The 22,117-nt window shown below is 44.1% G+C and overlaps 1 protein-coding gene across 1 annotated transcript in view; it reads right to left on the reverse strand.

Annotated features, from left to right (window-relative positions):
- The window catches only part of LOC149460081 (solute carrier family 12 member 9-like), a 303,029-nt gene that overhangs the window by 95,102 nt on the left and 185,810 nt on the right, over nt 1-22,117 (reverse strand). The window contains exon 9 of the mRNA XM_089680094.1: nt 11,858-11,982. Within this exon, the coding sequence (XP_089536220.1) occupies nt 11,858-11,982 (125 nt within the window). The remainder of the gene's footprint in view (nt 1-11,857; nt 11,983-22,117) is intronic.

The following is a 22,117-nucleotide window of genomic DNA, read 5'->3' on the forward strand; positions in this document are numbered from 1 at the left end:
AGCAGAAAGAACTGAAAATACATTAGTACGTCAGTGAGAATGGCTCTCAATAAATGACCAGAAACAACCAAGCGTTCTAACATCAATCATTGCTCGAGTGGGTATCATGAGGTGAGATTGGAAATCAATGTCTGCCCTGATGAAGAGCAGAGCAGGATACAGACCTCCCTATAGAACAGGCACCTGCCAGGGAGAGAATTGCTGTCTTTCCTCCCTCCTCTAATATGTGATAGATCACATGACTGGAAAAAGAAGGAAGGCAAAGCTTCACTTTCTGCAAGGTGTCCATTCTGAGATGAGGTCTGAAACGTAAGTGCAGGGGAATCTCTGCACACAGCCCCCTGCAGTACCCCTACTTTCCCCAGCTGCCTTCACAGCCACTAGTCCCTTGCATTGTCCCCCAAGCCCATTGAGACCAAGAACTCCTCAGCCACCTGTGACATCACAAAGTAGCCTAGGGAAAAAAAAGTATGAATCCAGTCTTGGTGATAGATGCCGAAAGGAGGGTGGGGGAAGACTTACGCCTAGTACACATGATCAGAGAATTGATGCAAAATACCGCTTTCAAAGCGATCATACGATAATCTGATCGTTAGTACACAGCCTTCATCTAAAATCATTTGAACGATTTTCGTTTAATCAATACAGTATTCGTCTACAAAAATCAGAAAAGCAAGACCACACATGCGTAGAAATGAAAGAATACATTACCATACAATACAAAACATCACATCATTTCCGAAATTGTATTCTGTTGAACGAACATTTTTGTACCTGCTTCATTTTTTATATGAGACTAGCATAAAAAAAAAAGACGATCATTCGTCTGATATTCTGATCATGTGTACCAGGTTTTAGTGCAATTATGGAAGTGGCCTTTAAAAAGGGAGTCTCTCACAACACTGCTAACGTGATTTACATGAGACTGATTTGCTTACAGACAATTATGTTGTTTATTGTACATAACCATATGTTAGAAACTTTGTGAAAATGATGGCCAGTAACCAGGGCTGGAAAACTAAGGTATAGGATCAACTGGCCAACATGTAAAACCGTGAAAAACATGAAAATAATAGTGCACTGGAAGATATGAATCAACATGCAAAATACAGCAAATATTTATTAAAGAAAAAAAAGATAATAAAGACAGTCCCTGAGCTGCTATACTACGCACTTTTTTGCAATGTAAAAAGGGTGTTTTGTTCAGTTATACAGTTCCTTGGGAGAAAATGTCACTTGCCACCTCAAGTGATAGATTTACAATGATGGAATTTAAAATTTTACATCTTAGCCGTGTTCTGAGTCTTAAAATGTACTTTTGCAAGCTCCAACCACCATATAAATTCTACATCTCAAACATAAAATTAATGTAAATTTGTGTGAATTTTTTTTTCCAGCAGTATTATTTAATAGCAGGAATGAATTAGTATATTTATAAAAAGAGAGAGTGCATGGATTAGCATGCATTCCTAAGTTTTAAATGATGTACCCTTCCATTGTGATTTAAAACATATACATCACCAGTACATATTAGCACACAACATGGTTAAAGGAGCACAACTCAGGTAACTTACATTTTCCTTTATTTTCTACATCCATAAAGGTGTATCTTTTAAAATTCTAACAGATTCCTTCAATTTCTAAAGTCTACTCCCAAATGTATGTAAAGGCAAAAGCTATTTTTTTTGTTTTAGAGTAGGAAAGGGTTAAAAACACTATGGGGTGAAGTAACAAATAGTGGTGCAAGCATAATACTTTCACCACTCTTTTAAGCTAAGGAAACAGAGAATACCCTGATCCTAATCAATTAGGATTGATTCTCTGTTCTATACTGTGTCTGTAACAGACACAGCACAGACAGCAGTACAGGTAGAGCTGCATGTTCCAGATTTTTCTGCCTGTCCCCACCCCCTGCTCAGCTGAGATCAGGAGGGAGGAGGAGAGTTGTACAGGCTTTGCTTCATAACAGTTTTCTATATTGTCAACTGCCAAATTCCCTTTGTTAATTTGCAGCAGACCCTCAACCCGTTTCTATATCACTCTGAAATAGAAACTGGTATAGGTGATGCAGAGAGATTTTAAATAGACTTATCTGCTTAGTTAATGTTGGGCACACCACAAATGCCAGTTTTCTGCGCTATTATTGCACAGGTATTTTTGTTAATTCCCCATTATGAGGTTATTTTTTTGTTGTATGTGTCCTGCGGAAGAAATTTCCCTTCACTTCCCATTTTGGAGACCCAACATGAAGTGAGAGGAGATCTTCCCAAAGCATGGGCAAAACTGTAAAAGAAAATTGTATAATGAATGGCCAACCTTAACCTTAATCAGTTCGTCTCCAGAGCATTTTTTTTTATTTTTCGCATACATATAAGATTCTTATTTTTGGCAATAACGTTTCTTAAACCCGCAGAGCATTATATATTTTCTGAAAGCAGAGGTGCTGTAGAAAAAAAGTCACATGATTTTTGCGCAAATATTGTATTAAATGCAAATTTTCAAGAAAAATATAATAAAATTAATTTTAGTGCAAAAACACACAATATAATACTCATTTTTGGTTAACAGATAAAAGATGAGGTTGCATAGAGTAAATAGATACCAAACATTCCATGTCTTAAAATTGCCTGCGCCCGTGATATTGCCAAAACATACAGTGCCCAAAAATCATCATAGATGACACTTTAAAAGCCAGTTCATCAGTTTACAGTTAACTAGGAGCTCTTATGCTAGAATTATTATTTTCACTCTGGTGTTCGCAGTCATATGTCACACGTGTGGGGTGACTGCATTTTACATACACATGCACACCCTGAGCTTGCGTTTGCTCAGGTGGACAGGGCAACAGGGGCTACAGCAATTTAAAAAAAATTATTACATTTTATTAGAATTTCATTTTTTTTTACTTTTTTTATTTATTTATTTTTACTTGATTGCTATCACAAGGGGTTAATAAACCCCTATGTGACAGCATAGGGTAGGTGAAAGATGCTTCTATAGAGACAACAGGGGCTACGGTAATTTAAAAAAAAAAAAATTATTGACGTACTATGTGATGGTAAAATGGTTAAAGATTCTGAAATGTAGGATTTCTTCTTACTTTCTGTCTTTGTGACAGTGGTCACTAGATCAAATAGAAGGATGAATCTCCCCTGTGGGGACACAGAAAGCAATAAAAAGGTAACCCTTCCCCAGTGTATCCAAAACTAAAAAAATGTAGCCTTTACATGCACACCTTTTTTTTTGTTTGGGATAAAATGGAGAGGGATTAGATTACCTCTCAGGTTTTTATTGCTGTATGTGTCCCAATTAGGTAGATTCACCCTATTTGTTCTGTTTACCATTATCATTAAAAGTGCAAGAAAAGAAATTCCCAAATTTTGGGTTGTCCCCAGAAAAGTAGAAGAAGGGAAATTTTATAATGGGGCCACTAGTTCAAGTGATCTGGGGGGCCCCAAGGAATTCCTTTAATTTGCAGGGATTTCCTCTCACTTCCTGTTTTGGCTATGGGACAGGAGGTGAAGGGAAGGCAATGGGATACATATGGCAAAAAAGAAACTGATAGGGGTTATAACCCTCCCTTACTCTATCCAAAATGAAAAATACATTTTGCCTACAGTTCAACTTTAATCATGGTTCTGATTGTTGAAATATGAAAACAATACAAGTCTCTTTCTTCCCTATAAGAAACAATTTCACGGGAAAGAATGTGAGTCAATGCTGTTCCTCCGAAGTCTTTGAATACAGCTGCCTGCCTTGTGCTGCTCTGTCCCTCTCTTGTTAGTTAATTACCACTAATGGAAGGAAAGGGATTGCTGGCAGACTGCCAGGGAAATCAGTGGCAAGTTGGGAAAAGTTTCATAAATTTAGTGTAAGTATCAATTTCAGGGCTTGCTGTCAGGGGAGGAGTATATGTATGTAGATGTTGTTTGAAGGGCAAATGCAAAAGAAGAAAAGAAATTGCACACTCAGAGAAGGGAGTTACTGCCAGAACTTAGTGGGGGCAGACAGGAGGGAGAGTCATTTCCTATCAGACATTCAGATCTTTTATTAGATTTATAACATTGTACTATGGTTGTGTCTGGATGAAAGATAAGAGCAAGATAGAACTCTGCACCCTGGGATAAAATCTGTATTTTTCCACATTATACTACATTAATTCTTGTACAGCGGCTACATACCAAAGGCTCAGAAAGCTAGCTTTTTGTATTTGATGCTGAATTCTTCTATCATGAACAAGCACATTTCTATTACACAGCAAGTGAAATATAACCGTTATGGATACATCCAAAGCTACTGACATCTAGAATCAGTGGGGATGCTCACTCAGTCCTCCAATCATGTACAAGAGGGCTTTTTTCTTAGAGAATAGGTGCAAGAACTCCCCCCTGGTCTCCCTACCCACCTATGAGCACCATCCTTTGGTTCCACCACCTACCAGTACCACCCATTTAATGAATACAGAACTAAATATCATTTTGTGGTGTTAAGTAATTTGTATAGAATTTGCTAAAGATAACATAAAAAACAGTAAAACAGATCCCCTGCTGCCAACAACAAAAGCACCCCAAGGAACAAAATACCCCCCAGCAGCAATAGACCCACTCCAGCAACAATAGATCTCCCAGCAGCCGGCAACAACAGACCCCTCCCTCGAACGTAAAGCCCTCCCAGTAACAATGTACCCGTCAACAACATAAGATCCTTCCTTCATCATGGGATCCACCCAGCAACAATATATCCCCCAGCAGCCAACAACAATAGACCCTCCTCCACACCCCAGCACCCCTTGTCATTACATACATTCAGTGCTGGAGGTGCCAGAACTGTGTTGCCCGCATTCCCACTGAAAAAAAGTCTTGTGCACAAGGGATAATCCTGATTTTATCATTTCCCTCGCATACCAATGGCTATTCAAAATGAACACAGCTTTACACCTTAAATGTTTTTATACCTTAATGCATTCACTGCATGAAGGTAGAAATACACCCTTCTACCTGTCCTACCCCCCCTCCCTAAACACTCACCTGGCTCTATGTCAGTGAACCAGCTCTATCTCCAGCTCCAGCACGGCTCTTCTCATTTCCTCCTTTCACAGGAGAAACTGAGGGCAGCTGAGCCATAGGAGAGGAGGGAGCAGAGGTGTGACTTACTGTGTCTATGGATGCACACAGCTTGGCTCGGAACCTAATGGGATTGTGCATGTGCAGGTGCCTCCTTAGCACCCAGTTTGCTACAGGAGGCACCCAAGGGAGGGATTGCCAGAAGAGGTGGAAAATTACCTTTCTGTGCAATATCGTTGCACAGAGCAGGTAAGTGTAACCTCTGGAAATGTTTAGATGTGTGGTAATTCACTACAGATTGCCTTTCAGAGGCATTTGACAGGCAGTGAGAAGGTGATATGTTGCGTCCTCACCGTCTATTTTAACCTTGTAACTGCAGCACCACTGTGCCACATGCATTGCACGTGGTTGCAGTTCAGTTCTGTTCACTTGAGGAGCATTACTGTCCATGAAACGCAATAGGGAATATTTTTTTCTGTGTCCTATGTACACCCATATTCAGTTACCTTTGCAGATTAACGGGAGTAGTTGGAAAGGCATTGAAAACACAGCTCAACTGCCTATCTTTACCCTCCACCTCCCAATCTCAAGTTTAGGCTCAGTGGGCAGCAGAGTGGCCTAAGCAGTTAGCACTTCCACCTAGCAGCAATAGGGTCGAAGATTCGAATCTCAACCAGGCACTACCTGCTTGAAGTTGCATGTTCTCCCTGTGCCTGCATGGCTTTTCTTTGGGTACTCTGGTTTTCTCCCACATTCCAAGACAAGCTGGTAGGTTAATTGTCCCCTTCTAAATTGGCCCTAATATGTATATGTATAAATGAGTTAGGGACCCTAGATTGTAAGCTCCTTGAGGGCATGGATTGATGTGAATGTATAATATACACTCACCGGCCAGTTTAGGTACACCTTGCTAGTATTGGGTTGGACCCCCTTTTACCTTTAATTCTTTGTGGCACAGATTCAGCAATGGGTTGGAAACATTTCTCAAGAGATTTTGGTCCATATTGACATTTATTTATTTATTTCAGGTACTTATATAGCACTGTCAATTTACGCAGCGCTTTACATACATATATTGTACATTCACATCACTCCCTAACCCTCAAGGGGTGTACAATCTAAGGTCCCTAACTCACATTCATACATACACATACTAGGGCCAATATAGACAGGATCCAATTCACCTACCAGCATTTCTTTGGAGTGTGGAAGGAAACCAGAGTACCCGGAGGAAACCCACGCAGGCACAGATAGAACATGCAAACTCCAGGCAGGTGGTGCTGTGGTTGGGATTTGAGCCAACAACCCTAGTACTGCCAGGTGGAAGTGCTAACCATTTAGCCACTGTGCATGAGTTACTGTTGCCTTTCTGTCATCTCAGTCTGCCCATTCTCACCTGACCTCAACAAGGCATTTTCCTCCATACAATTGCCACTCACTGGATATTTTCTCTTTATTTCGGACCATTCTTTGTAAACCCTAGAGATGGTTGTGCATGAAAATCCCAGTATATCAGCAGGTTTGAAATACTAGCCCACCTGGCACCAACAACCATGCCATGTTCAAAGTCACTTAAATTCCCTTTTTTCCCCATTCTGATGCTCGGTTGCCTCGGTTGGCCTAAATGCATTGAATTGTTGCCATGTGATTGAATGATTAGCAATTTTTACCAAGCAATTGTACAGGTGTACCTAATAAAGTGGCCGGTGAGTGTATATGTAAATAACTGCATAAATTGATGGTGCTATATAAGTTCCTGTAATAAAAAGAAATAATTTTAAAGTAGAGCTATAGGAACGATTTTTTAATAAGTAATGGAGGTTTTTATGCCCTGTCAGGTTTTTATTTGCCATTTATGCCCCATTGGGGAGATTTGTCATCAATTGCTGTTCCAAGGCCAAAACAGGAAATCCCTCTGAAGTAAGGAAATCCCTGATTGTCACCAGTCATCCCATAGGAAGATTTCCCATCAATTCCTGTTCTGGTGACAACCCAAAATCTGGGATTTTCTTTCACTTTCAGTGATAACTGTAAACAGGACAAACAGGATGAATCTCAGGCAGCAATCCATTTGTTGAACCCCACACTTTGTTGCTCTCATGCCACACCAGATATTTGACCCTTCAGATGTGTAGAATACCTGTTACCCCCACCGCACGTTGTGGTTTGTCCTGCTGGCTCGTACGTCCTGTTGTGACTCCATTACAAGCCATCGGGAGAAACCACAACATGCAGCATATTACACACCTGAAAGTGTGGAATATCTGCAGTGGCCAGGGAGTAGCGAAGCAGCAGCCTTCAGTGAGGTGAGTATGGAGCATGTTCTGTGTATAAGTGACCGCAGTGGTGTATTTTGGTTTTGTGCTGCCCTAGGCAAGACTAAAATCGGGCACCCCCCCGCTTCTAAATGTGTCCCACCCCTTCCTGTTTAAGATCCACCCCTTCATCTGTAAACCCCACCCCTTCCTATTTAGGCCACACCTCTTCCTATTAGAGCTGCGCTGACAACGATGGGGCGCTATTCCTCCCACTGACACAAACAATGGGGCACTATTCCTCCCACTGACACCAATGATGGGGTACTATTACTTCCACACTGACACCAGTGATGGGGCAATATTCCTCCCACACTGACACCAGTGAGGGGGCACTATTCCTTCCACACTGACACCAATAATGGGGCACTATTTCTCCCACACTGACACAAATGATGGGGCACTTCCTTCCACTAACACCAATGATGGGGCACTATTCCTCCCACACTGGCACCAATGATGGGGCACTATTCCTCCAACTGACACCGATCAGAGAGAGAGAGGGGAAGAGGGAGGGAGAGGAGGGAGGGAGAGAGAGAGGGGGGGGAGAGAAGAGAGAGAGAAGAGAGGGGGGAGGAGAGAGAAGAGAGAGGGGGGAGAGAGAGAAGAGAGGAGAGGGAAGAGAGAGGGGGAGAGAGAGGAGGGAGATAGAGAGAAGACAGAGGGGGGGGGGATGGGGGAGATGGGGGGGGGGGAGAGAGGGGGAAGAGAGAGAGGGAGGGGGAAGAGAGAGAGAGAGAGGGAGGGGGAGAAGGAGAGGGAAGAGAGATGGGGGAAGAGGGAGAGAAGAAGGAGAGGAGGGGAAGAGAGAGGGGGGGAAGAGAGAGGGGGGGGGAGAGAGAGGGGGGAGAAAGAGAGGGGGAAAAGAGAGAGAGGGGGGAGAGAGAGGGGGAAGAGAGAGGGGGAAAGAGAGAGAGAGGGGGAGAGAGGAAGATGGGGGGGGGGAGAGAGAGAATATAGAGAGAAGAGGGAGAGAGAACAGAGATAGGGGGAGAGGGGGAAAGAGAGAGAGGGGGGAAGAGAGAGAGAGAGAGAGAGAGAGAGGGAGAAAGAATACACAAGGCTGGCTGGAAGTGTGGTTGGGGCAGACACAGGAGGAGAGGGTGGGAGGAGCAGGGACAGCTTTCTTTCTCCTCTCCCGTCTGTGTGAGGGGAGGGGGGGGGGGGACTGTCAGCACTGGGGACTGCATATGCTGACAGATCCCCTGCAGTGCTGGAGGGAGGGGGGGGCGGCCATGGGGGAGCGTACAGTAGCTGACCGTATGCAGGAGATGGATAGGGGAGGTGACTGGCAGCACATAGAGCAAACGAGAAAATCACGGTCCTCTAAGTGCCGCCCGGCCCCCTCTCCAGCCGGCTCCATGGCTGACAGGTTCTCTGTCTCCTCACCCATCCTCGCCACCGAGCACAAACACAAACCCGCCCGAGCACACCCCCCTGGCCAAGCACAGCCCTTTGCAGCGACAGTACTGGTCCCTTCTGCCTGGGGGCGGTGCCGCCCCCCTGAAAAGTGCCGCCCAAGGCAGATGCCTTGTTTGCCTCGCGGCAGATACGCCCCTGAGTGACCGTGTAGTGAAAAGTCAAAGTCTGAATATTACTGTAGTTGTCTAGATCTACTTACTGTTTAGATAAAATTTCTACTTTTTTGTATTACATGTTCATCTTGAATTTGCCATATGTGTGACAGTTTTTTTTTATAAAAGGGTGATATATTTTGTTCTTTTATCCCTGTTTTGCTGCTTTTTGGAGGATCCTTATTATTGCGCACCATTTATAAACCTCTGTAATTATGTGCTTCACATCATTTTTTACTGCTCCTAATGAAATGCGAAGTGCTATCCAATGAGCTGTCACTTCTCAAACCGCAGTATTTATAAAACACAAGTCTTATTTCTCCGCCACTGTATTTCTGGAATACTGGAGCATGTGCTGGCATCAGAGATCAATGCCTTTTCTTTAAATACATGACACTAATTATACTTGACTGTAGGCCCCACTTCTATGATCACATTTTTCAGTTTTTTTGGTTTTCTAATTATTTAATTACCATATCTGGCAGGAATTAAATAAGGAATTTGTCCCCTTTTCATTAAAGCAAAAATGTTTTTCTGGTTTCTGGGCTGCTGGAGGATGGGTCACAGCTTAAAGTGTTACTAAACCCAGGATCCTGCATTCACTATATCTGGTCTCCCACAGTACACAGAACATGGAAGTGCAATTATTTTAGTAAATATAAACTGATAAATCCCTTTTCTCATCAGCAATTAGAGCAGTCTCGTGACTTCTATTAGTGTCCAGCCGAGCACTAGCTAAAGCTTGTAAGGGGAGTTTTCATTCTGGTCTAGGAGGATGCGAAACACCTGACCTCTGTCTGGGCAGTGCTGATTGGCCCTGTGCTGATCACATACACTTTCCCAAGAAAAAAACCCTCCTAGCAATACACACCAAACTGAGCAAGTGCAAAATGCCTACAGTTCAGTCTGTCTTATCAAGAGATAAGAGGTGGTTGCTTGAATAAGGGGAGGAACAGAGAAGGATGGATCAAACAGCCTTTGTACACAATGCAGAGGATTAACCCCTTAGATTCCCTAGGGAGTATAACAAGCATGCTATACTGCATATGCAGACTGATTTTCCTGTTGTGGGTTTAGTAACACTTTAAAGTGACACTAAACAATATCCTTATTCTCCAAAAATAATCCATACACATCTAGCTGCCTATACTATGCGGGACATACTTCATTACAGGTAAGTTAGCTCATTAAGACCCCAGTCACACTGGATGCAAATTGGCATGCAATTTGCATGCCATGCGACTTGCAAATCGCAGCCTATTGTCCGCAATTAGAGTGGTCATCTTAGTGTGGTTCCGACTTGCTCAGAGCCGCACTGATTGTACTACTTTTAGTGCGATTTGCATAGACATCTGTGTCAGATGTCTTGCAAATTGCACCCGAAATCGGCATGTCCCCCGACTTTGAAATCGTGCGACTTCACTGTAAGTCGCACGATTTCAAAGTAGGGTTTTTATGTGACCGGGGGGGGACTATAAAGAATGCTTGTTTTTTGTTTTTAATGGCTAAACCTTAGCTTTTATAGAGTATAGTGAGGACCACACTACACAGAGAGGCCTTGACAAGGTCACACATATTTGCAAATATTGTGCAACTAATACCTGTTGTTAATGCTGCTGTTTGACAGTGTAAGGTTCCATACACACTAGCAACTTTTTAAGCTTCTAGAAGCTGCTGTTAGCATTTTTTTCTGCTTCTAGAAGCTAAATAGTGTTATCCTATATGTTCATGCACACTACTTTAGGCTAATAGCATTTTTTAAGCTTCAGCATCTAGGAGCAGAAAAAAAATTGTTGGAGAGTTTTTTGGAGAGTTTTTGCAGGAGGAAAAAAAATGCTAAACGCTACTAAAACACTCCTAACAGCTTTTTTCCTAGTTTTTTTTTAATCCTCTACATGTATTGTAAAAATGCTAATAAATCACCAACGCTCCTAAATGCTTTTGAATGCTACAAAATTGCTACTAAAAAATGCTATTACCAGCATTTTTTATCCAGTGATGTTTCCTGTTTTTTTAGCTTAAAGTAAATGCCAGTGTTCATGGGGCCTAAATGTTTCGGGTTTTTTGACTAGCTGGGTAGTTTGCTGGGAAATACATTTTGTTATATATGCTCTATAAACTGGGGTAGTTTCCATGTTGGATTAGCTTGCAAAAAATGTTTTAACCTGAGAAAAGAAAACCAATGCAGCCAGCACACCCTAGGACTAGTAAGGGGAAATTTATTACATTTTTGTTTTTGGAATGATCTTTTAAGCAGTAATTGCAATCCATAATATAGTGATGGCTACTAGAAAGAACCTTTGCAAATATCTATTTAAAGTGTATGTAAACAATGAACTCCTCCTATTTGCTCCATTTTGATCTGTTAAGGGGAATTTGACTTTCTCAATCAACTTTAACTATTTTTAATCCCTATACTGCTAGCATTAGTAAATTGATAGGAAGGTATATTATATTTTCTTGTTTAAAACTTTTTTTTTTTTTTTTACATTTTTTTTAGTTACTTCCTGGTTTCTGGCCTAGGCAAATGATGTCATACATCCCAGGAGTCTTAATTAGAGGAAGAGGGGCTTTCTCAACTAAGCACACCCTCCTGCATGCATGCCTGAGCTAGGGGCAGATGGATTCCAATAAGTAAATGCATAGAATGCATGAAGGTAAAAAAAACACTTAAACCATTTTTAAGCTCCTCTGCATATCATTGGTGCTTAAAGTGAATGCAGGTTCATTAGCTAATTGAGGAATTAAATGACTACTTCTTTAGTAAATCACTCCCTCTATGTAGCACAGTAACTCATATTGACATATACTAAACCATAAGCCTACAAAACAGGCAGAAATGGTGGACCAGTACCAATATACAAGTAATAAGGCTTGCATAAAAAGGAGAGACCTTTCCCATTACCTGAAATTTGGTGCGGATGCCCATTCTAGTGCCAGACAAGCAAGTCCAACTGCAGCATATACCAGCAAGAAGAAAATGGTCACAATTGCAGCAATGGTGTTTAGTTTTCCTGCAAACAGCACCATCTGTAAAACAAAATAAAATGATTACAAAATACTGTCAATGCTACAAAACATTTCAAAATATATTATATTATTGGAAGAACCCATATTAATTATAATTTCCCCTGAAGACTTGGATTGGCATTCAAACTACAAGTATATCCTAGATTTTCAAGCCATGGTGGCAGTAATCTGGCATGTTTAAATAAAATTTGAGAAAGGTGATTGCGCACAATATATCAATGTCTGTGTTGTGAGTCATGGCATATTGACGGTATAATATCGAAGTCCTACAGTAAATGTATTAATTTTATATACACCAGTAAGTCCTTGGGATTTAATGGCGAGGACAGTACACAGTGGTAATGCAATGTTCTTAACTGTTTCTGCGATGACAATTTCTGAACTAATTAAAGTGCAATTCCAGCAAAGTTTTGTTGGACTAACTTATGCTTATGCTTACAACAAAAGCAACAGGTGTTTTTTGGCCTCTAGATTAATTTTGTTCCATTTTTAAAGATAACAAGGAATCATTGGGGGAGATTTACTAAAACTGGAGCAATCAGAATCTGGTGCAGCTGTGCATGGTAGCCAATCAGCTTCTAACTTCAGCTTGTCCAGTTCAGCTATGGCAATAAAACCTGGAAGCTGATTGGTTTCTCTGTAGAGCTGCACCAGATTTTGCACTCTCCAGTTTTAGTAAATAACCCCCATTATGTCCAACTATCTGGCTTTGCATTTCTTTTTCCTCTTTTAGAAGTTTTATGTAAGAAATGTTTTTGCTCCAATGGGCAGAGACGGGATCGGACCTATATTTTCTCTATCATTAGACCAATTTTCTTGTGCCACCACCTTCCTAACCCAACATGACTGGTTAACCTTAGCACAAAGTAAAATAAGCTATCAAAAGCATGCAAGGCACACAGAGGCTAATGGAAGAGACGAACGGGACCACTGCACTGGTACACTTAGAATTACAAACTATGGAAGTACGGTAACCCATCAAGCTATACCTCTAGCAGTTTGGTTCTAACTGTTCAGACCAGGAGTAGGTAAACTGTAAGTACACAGAATACTATTTTCCCAACAAAATCACATGGGCGGTTTAGAGACTGCATCAAAGGGACCCAGCTGGACAGTAATATTTACCGTGTAAGTACTAAGTACTGTGAAGCAACCCCAAGGGAAGATATTTATAATAGACTGGACTCACATGAAGTGGGTTGAACTATGCTGGGCACAATTTAGGCCTGGTTCACACCTATGCAGGTTGCGATTGATGCATTTTCATGGTGCATTTTTTTTTCCTAGCACATTTTAATGTGGTTTTAGGGGGGTGTCTGTTGCCTTGAAGGAGAAACCAGCAAAATTCTGCAGAAATTCAACAAAAACACAAGCAATGTGTTTCTGCTGCTTTTCCATTGAAGTCTTGGGAACCAAAAATGCAACCTGCTGCGGTAGAAGAGTCTCTGACCATTTCCAAAAAAACTGACCAGTGGAAAAGACATAGATGTGAACGTGACCCACAGGGAACCATAATAAATAGACTGTAGCGCGTTTCTGCAAAACTAAAAAACGCATAGGCGTGAACCAGGCCTAAAGAGGACCGCCGCTGGTTCGGGGAGAAGCAGGTGTTTGGGAAACAGGACCAGAGTAAAGGTAAATATTGTAGCCTGAGCTGCTTTTAGCATTTTAAATGTTGTATACCACTGACTACATAATTTTTTTCTTTTAGAAATGTGGGGCTGGGCCTTAAAGTGAAAACCTAAGAAGCGGATGGTCCTCCTCAGTGTGCTTCGACCATTTTCTCACAGGTTTATTGTTTGGTCAACTGCCTTATTTGACCCCCAACAAATTAGGTAGCATTCCATTATTTTTGCTATTTGTATATCATCTTCTGTATGGTCGTGGGACTGGTATTTTGTAATGAACAGTGCCAACATCTAGTCTCCGGTTGTTGACCTGTGACAGACCCAACCAGGACAGGGGCTTTTGGAGGGGTCTTCTACCCACTGATTATGGCCCATGGAGGAGACCAAAGGTTTTTGTCTAATTCTGCCAGTCAGTGCATGGAGGAGAGCTGGGTCCTGAAACCCTTTGACTAGCTGAGAGTAGCTACCAAGATTATGCAGTCAGGAAGTTCCCAGAACAGTGGTGCATCTGCAAGAACATTGTGTTGGACAGATCGTGCACCTGCACCTTTACCAGATGGAACTCTTTTTGGGCACATCTGACTATGGCTGGTACTCAAGAGCTGCATAATGCAGCATTTGCCCATTTTGCCCCAGCTAGTACCAACTTTACATTATTAACTTTTTATAATATTTTCGCCAAAGATGTGCCACTTGGTAACTTAGATCCAAGCTGGATCTGGGGTGGGACATTAAGAAATGAGTGGTATAATGTACCTTATGTATCTAGGACTATGGAACGGTTTCTGGGCATCCTGGTGGGTACCTCCTGGCTAATAAAGACTTATTATGGACATATTTTCCAGCATATAGACAAGGGAGGCAGGGTGGGAAATTCTTGTGACTATTAGCCTGACTGATAAGACTTGTCTAGGTGCCTAGCTGTTAATCAGATTAATGTTTAAAGGCTGCATTGTCATGTTTTTACTGGTTGTACATCTTATATTATCTAAGCTAATATCCGCAAGAAGGGAATGAACTCCTGGGGGTATAAAATATGTGTCTCGGTTTTAATAAACATTTCATCCTTGGTTTTACCTCAACATCTTGTCTGTATATGAGGCTTGGGGCAAAGGATGGTATTAGCTATTGGTCTGCTGGAAGGGTTTGGAGAGCAGGAGGCACTGGTTGGCAGAGGCACCCAGTCAGGGTGCCAGGCAGTCTGTCACATCACCAATGTCTGTTTGATTTGTTTATTATTGTTATTTTACTTTTCCCCTATTCCTCCATTGTGCTCCTTTTACTGTATTTCCCTTTTTGCTGATGTGCTGTACGCTTCATTTTTTTTCTGTAAGCTGTATATAACCTTTAATAAACCCAAGTAGAAAAAAATCTAATATTTTACTTTTCAAAAATTGTACATAATGCATTATTGTTTCTGTGGAGGCTTGCTTTGTACCCTGAATATATTACAATTTTATATGAGTTTAATAATATGCTAAAGACTGGACTGAGACAAACTTTCCTTTATTATTTAATATCACCCTGCTATTAGGTCTACAAGGCGGTGGTAGATTGCCTTATACAAGCAATGTTTTTCACTTTGAACATTGCTTGAGATTACTGGGCAGTTTTTAATCTACTGGTGAGTGGACCTGATTCTTTCCTTTGTATCAGAGTAAGACATCAAAGTATCAAAAATGGGCCGCTGTCATGGTGGCTACACGTGCTAAGGTATTGCTCTCATTGAAACATTTTTGTGTCTTTAAAAGATCAATACAACAAAAATTCTATTAACTGTATGGATGATAATAATAACAAGAACAGTATTCAATATATGAATTCCAAATAATTGTTTGAACAGAGTGTCCATAATCTGATTGTTTCTTTTGAAGCTAGAAATTTCTATAGGCTGTATTCAATATATGAAACTTAGAAAATATCCTTTAACAAGTGAAACCAAAAGGCCCCCCGCTACTCGCTGAAATAGAAGCAACTCAATCTCTAACTGATACACATATAAAATAATATACTTGGTTTAGTAACACAGATATTACAGGATGCACACACTACAGTGTGTGGGACTGTGCTGTTCCTAAACAGACGTAAATGGGTTAATGGCTAGCATTTGCTGTACACTTCCATTTCCAAGGATCTGGATAAGCAGTGGAGAAAAATGCCCACAAAAATAAACAAATTAATGAAAAAAGATAGCAGTGCCACTTTCTGTTTGGAGGAATGGACTTATTTAAGTGAAGCCGACACTGGTGATTTATCTGTAAGGTTCATGGCCATAACCCAATGTCTGCTGACTTCTGGCCCTCAGTCTGGGAGCATCATGCTGGATGGTGATGACTCTTTAACTGAATAACGGAGCATGGAGAGAAGACACCATCCATCAGAATAAAGGCAGCTCTCCTTTAGCTCTCAATCCTATTTGTTCATAAAATCAGTTCCAGTGCACTGGGATTTGAGGAGAAATAGAATTTCTTTCTCCTGGAATGCAAGGTGAGTACCCTGATAAAGAGCAATATGTTCATTATGCACCTGACAGAAGGAGATACCATAATTACTGCAGTTAAACAACTCGCTTTTGTAAAGACCAAGCACAAAACTCTGCACTTAAACAGATAATTTGTATTACTTGGAGCTGTTCTAATGGCTCACTCTCTTAAAGGGCGTTTCCAGTTTAAAGAGCAATTCCAGAGAAAAAGTCAACTCAATCACTGGACTGTTAATGCTATTTAGAAAACACTGCAGCTGTGCCAATGTCAGAAAGCCTTTTCACTTGAATCCATCCTAGCAGAATTTTACATAGCTTTTAATACATGCATCGTTTCCCATTCTTCCATCATAGTGAACTGAGCCTAGGTGTGTTTTAGAAAAGCATACACATTAGTAAAATTATGATAAGCATATCTGTGTACATCATAAATGATGACTGCCTGAAGTCTTGTTCATAGGTGCAGCAGCCCTTGCTGCTCCTCTGCAGTGGATTGCTTTTCAGAGATCTTTGACAAGTGATGAGGAGGCAATATGCTGCCTTCTCCCCACCCGTTTTTTCCTGTACATGCCGCACCAATGAGCTGCAACCACAAGCGGTTGTCACATGGCCCCATACACTTAAATTGGTTGCGTTTGACAGTGATACTGCCTGCAGAATGTAACATGCTGTTTGATTTTTGCTGTGGCATGTGTACAGCCATGAGTGGCTGAAAAACTATCTTTAGGTGGGTGTAAAACTGCTGCTTAACTGCCTGTTTTACTGCCCCCTGGCCACCAGTGTGAATGAACCCTAAGTCATCAATAAGGTCACTAATAGTTTTTTCAGCACAGAAAATTAATGAGGATGTAAACCCAACATATCACATTCCTGATATGGGTCTGATGTACCATGTACTTGTAAGAAAGCATATCCTGTTCACTTTGTATTGCTTTAATTGTGTGAAATCCTTGATGTTCTTGCCATCCTCTGCTTTCCTATTAAAAACTGACAACACTAGGCATGAGACCGCAGCATGGTCAGTTCTCTAGCTATACTGGGAACTCAGCCTGCTCTCCTCCAATGATCAGACTTCTGCTGCCCCCCTGAACAGCCATTTAGACAAGTGTTTCTCCTCCCCCAGCTCTCTAAGCTCCTTATGCAGCTCAGAACCAAGGGCATGTGATTACAAAAAGGAAACAAAGGTATCTATAGTGTCTTCTTATATGTATACATAAATGTTTTACCTTTCTTTACTGTTTTAAACTGAATGGATTGTTTTACAAGGTGAAGGTTTACATATACTTTAAAGATGTTTTCATGGTTACAAAGCTGCATTATTTTATGTCTTTTATATTATTATTATACAGTATTTATATAGCGCCAAAGGGTTTGCTCAGAGCTGTACAGTAGCAAGGGGGACAGAACATGAGACAATACAGTAACAATACAAGAGGGGTTCAAGGGCCCTACTCTTTCGAGCTTACAATCTAGGAGGGAGGGGAAGGTGGTACAGGAGGAAATGGCTGTGGGGGATGGAGTGGTGGGAGAAGTGGAGATCAGTTGTTAGGTGAGGGTGGGGTAGGCTTCCCTGAAGAGATGGGTTTTCAGTGTGTGCCTGAAGGTGAGGAGGGTAGGTGACAGTCTGATGGATTGGGGTAGGGAGTTCCAGAGGATGGGGGAAGTCCTGGAGAAGTTCTGCAGTCGGGCGTGGGAGAAGGAGACCAGGGAGCTAGAGAGTAGGAGGTCCTGTGAGGAGCGAAGGGCATGGGTAGGATGGTATTTGGGTATCAGGTCGGTTAGGTAGTTTGGGGCGGCGTTGTGAACGGCTTTGAAGGTCAGAGTTAGCAATTTGAATTTGATGCGCAGGGCAATCGGGAGCCAGTGAAGGGATTGGCAGAAAGGGGTGGCAGATGTGGAGCGGTTGGTGAGGTGGATGAGTCTCTCCGCTGAGTTCAGGATCGACTGGAGTGGGGATAGCGTTTGTTTGGGTAGGCCGGTGAGAAGGGAGTTGCAGTAGTCCAGGCGTGAGATCATGAGGGAGTGTACGAGTTGTTTGGTGGTGTCTGGGGTGAGGAATGTACGTATTTTGGAGATGTTGCGGAGGTGGAGCCTGCATGACCTTGATAGTGATTGGACGTGAGGTTGGAAGGAAAGATTTGAGTCCAGGGTGACACCCAGGACTTTGGCGTGTGGGGTGGGAGTGATGGTGGCGTTGCTAGTCATGATGGAGAGGATGGGGGGGGGGCGCGGGCTGGGGGGAAGACCAGGAGCTTGGTTTTGGACAGGTTTAATTTGAGGAAATGGAGCGACATCCAGTCTGATATGTCGTTCAGGAGGTGGGCGATGCGGGCGGAGAGTGAGGGGGTGAGGTGGGGGGCGAAAAGGTAAATTTGTGTGTCGTCGGCATAGAGGTGGTAATTGAAGCCGTGGGAGTGTATTAATTTGCCAAGGGAGGAGGTGTAGATGGAGAAGAGGAGGGGTCCGAGGACAGAGCCTTTGGGGATTCTGACAGAGAGGGGGGGAGAGGGGGAGGTAGCAGTGTTATAGGTGATGCTGAAGGAGCGTTGGGATAGGTAGGAGGAGAACCAGGAGAGAGCAGCGTCCCTGATGCCAAGGGAGTGCAGTTTAGTAAGGAGGAGAGGGTGGTCGACTGTGTCGAAGGCCGCGGAGAGGTCAAGGAGCAGGAGGACTGAGTAATGGCCATTAGCTTTGGCGGTTAGCAGGTCGTTGGTGATTTTAAGTAGGGCGGTTTAGGTGGAGTGTAGGGGACGGAAGCCAGACTGTAGTGGACCAAGGAGGTTGTTATCAGTGAGGTGGGCGCTTAGGCGATTGTAGGCCAGGCGCTCAAGGAGCTTGGAAGTGAATGGTAGCAGGGAGATGGGTCTAAGGTTGTTTAGGTCAGTGGGGTCAAGGGAGGGTTTTTTGAGTATGGGGGTGATGTGCGCGTGCTTTAGAGGGGAGGGGAAAGTGCCATTGGAGAGGGAGAGATTGAAGATGTGGGTGAGGGAGTGAATGATGGAGGGGGGGGGGGGTGACTGGAGGAGATGTGAGGGGATGGGGTCCAGGGGACAAGTGGTGAGGCAGGCTTCAGTAAAGACCTTAGCGACCTCCTCAGTGGTAGCTGGGCTGAAGGAGCGGAGCATTGGGGAGGTTATAGTGTGCGGGGCGTTAGGTATAGTGGGGGGTAGTGCGGCTATGAGGTTGGGGGAGGGGAGGGTTGAGGGGGTGATGGAGGGAGGGAGGCTAGGTGGAGGGGTAGATTGTGAGTTGACAATGTCCTTACAGATTGCGTCAATCTTGTTTTGGAAATGATTGGCAATCTCGTGGGCGGTGAGTGAGGTGCTGGGTGGAGGTGGGGGGGGGGGGAGAGCAGGGATTTGAAAATGGAGAAGAGCCGGCGAGGACAGGTGGAGAGGGTGTTGATAAGCGTTACGAAATAGGCTTACTTGGCAGCATAAAGGGAGGTGGTGTAGGTGAGGAAGGCGGCTTTGCAGAGGGAGAACGCGCGAGGGGATCTGAATTTGCGCCATAAGCGCTCCAGCGCGCGACTACGTCATTTGAGACATTTCGTGTGGTCGTTTTGCCAGGGTTGAAGCGCTCGGGGTCTGATATTACGCGTGGTTAGGGGTGCCAGGGAGTTGAGGGCAGCCGACAGTGAGTCGTTGTACACAGTAGTGGCCAGGTCAGGGCATGACAGAGGGAGAATACTGTCGTACAGACGGTCAGCTGCCGGGTGGAGATGGGCCGGGTTCAGGTTGCGGAGGTTGCAGGTGGTGGTTTGGGGGGGGGAGTTAAGGGAGAGGGAGATGGAGAATGTGAGGAGGTGGTGGTCAGAGAGGGGGAGGGGGGGTTAGTGAAGTCGTGGGGGGTGCAGAGGTAGGAGAAAACGAGGTCCAGGGTGTTTCCATTGGTGTGGGTGGAGGACTGTGTGTGCTGTGTGAGCGCGAAGGAGGAGGTTAGGAGGAGGAGTTGGTAAGTAGCTGGGTTGTTGGTGTTGATGGGGATGTTGAAGTCCCCAAGGATGATGGTTGGTAGCTCGGAAGAGAGGAAGAAGGGAAGCCAGGCAGCAAAGACGTCTAGGAAGAGGGATGCAGAACCAGGAGGCCGATAGATTACCGCAATCCTCAGGGGGGGTGGGAGAGAAGAGCTGAATGCAGTGGGCCTCGAAGGAGGAGAAGGATGGGGGGGGGTTAGGGAAGACCTGGAAGGTGCTCAACGGTGGCAGGAGCATACCGACCCCACCACCTCTGCGGCCACTCGGTCCGGGTGAGTGGGTCCAGACGAGGCCTCCATAGGAGAGTGCTGCAGGGGAGGTGGAGTCAGTGGCTTGGATCCAGGTTTCGGTGACCGCTAGGAGGTTGAGGGAGTGGGAGACAAAGAGGTTGTGGATGGTGGTGAGCTTGTTGCAAACCGAACGGGCGTTCAGGAGTGCAACCGAGAGAGGAGGGGTGGATGCGGGGAGGAGGGGGACAGGTATGAGGTTGAGGGGGTTGCGGCAGCTGGCGTGAGCAGGGGGGTGCTGAGAGGGGGAGTGGGGAGGTGGGGGGCCAGGGTTCGGGGCGATGTCCCCAGCAGTTAGGAGAAGGAGAAGGGTGAGGAAGGTGGCATGGGAACGGGATGTGCAGGGGCGTGTGGGTCTGTGGTGGTGGCATGTGGGTCAGCGGGGGAGGGGAGTATAAGGAGGAGGCGGTGAGAGCCATGGAGGGGAGAAGGAAGAAGTGAAGGTGCAATGTAGAGCTGTTTTGGGGGAGTAGGGGGGTAGAGGGAGGCGAGTTTGGGAATGGAGGAGAGGAGAACGAGGAGAGTCTGTTATGCCATGACGGAGTTCATCAGTGTCCATCTGTAGGAGGGGAGTGAGGGTGGTGGGCGGCTGGGTCAGCGGCTGGCTGGTTGCAGTCTGTGGGTGCTGTAGGCCGGCGTCTGTGGGTGTTGTGGCACGGCGTCAGTGGGTACAGTGGTTCAACGACTGAACAAGCCGTAGGGCGCGGTGTTTGGAGGTGTTGTAGGCCTGCTGTCAGGGGGTGCTGGAGGCCCGGCGTTGGGAGGTGTTGAGGGCACGGCATCGGGAGGTGCTGAGGGCTCGGCATCGGGAGGTATTGAGGGCCCGGTGTCAGGAGCTGCTGAAGGCCCGGCATCAAGAGGTGCTTAGGGCCCAGCGTCAGGAGGTGCTGAGGGCCCGGCGTCAGGAGGTGCTGAAGGCCCAGCGTCAGGAGGTGCTGAAGGCCCGGTGTCAGGGGGTGTTGGGTGCCTGGCGTCAGGGGGTGCTGAAGGCCCAGCGGCAGGAGGTGATGAAGGCCCGTCAGGAGGTGCTATATCTGCCTAGGTTACAGCTTTAATCCTCTCTTTAACCCTAAGATGTGATTTAGTCTTTAAAATGAGCCCTTAACTCCTTTTCAATACCTAAAGTAGATCTGTAACCAAAACTTTTCTTTTAATTTCGTAAAGATTAGAAAATGATTAAAGCCTATCTTTTTGCTTTTGCCATCTGTGCCTCTGAGGTGGATGCTCCTTGACTTCTGGTCCGTGGACACAAGAGGGAATGAGAGCATCTCTCCAAAGGAAGGGAAGCCCTCTCTTAAACAGTTGTCACCATGACAAAGTTCCCCATTTTCCCTCTAATTATTTTTGAATTTCTTTTACTTTTTGTGCCAGGTAAATGTTCATGAGGACAAATACAAAAACCCCTAGTAGGGACAAAGACAGCAATAAAAACCTGGCAGAAATGTTCATCTTTCCATACTTTTATCCAAAAAGAAAAAAAAATCAATTGAGATACACTTTAATCAAGAAAAAATAACAGTGATCAGGGGTGGTCTTGCAACCAAATTTTTGTTGAACCAAAATGTTCATGCAGGTCATACACTGCCTGATAGAGACTAGATAAGCATGGCATTGAAACCAGAGATCAGCATTTGTATCTTGTTCAGATACAGGTTTCCTGTAATAATTCACACTTCTCTATACAAGAAAATCCATGAACTCTAATCAATAGATAGGCTTGATTTATGGAGGATGGCTTTACTTCATACCTAGATTTTGCCTC

Source organism: Staurois parvus, unplaced genomic scaffold (assembly GCF_062004578.1).
Source record: "Staurois parvus isolate SC_StPar_1 unplaced genomic scaffold, SC_StPar_1.0 ptg000235l, whole genome shotgun sequence".
In the NCBI taxonomy this organism is placed as follows: domain Eukaryota; kingdom Metazoa; phylum Chordata; class Amphibia; order Anura; family Ranidae; genus Staurois; species Staurois parvus.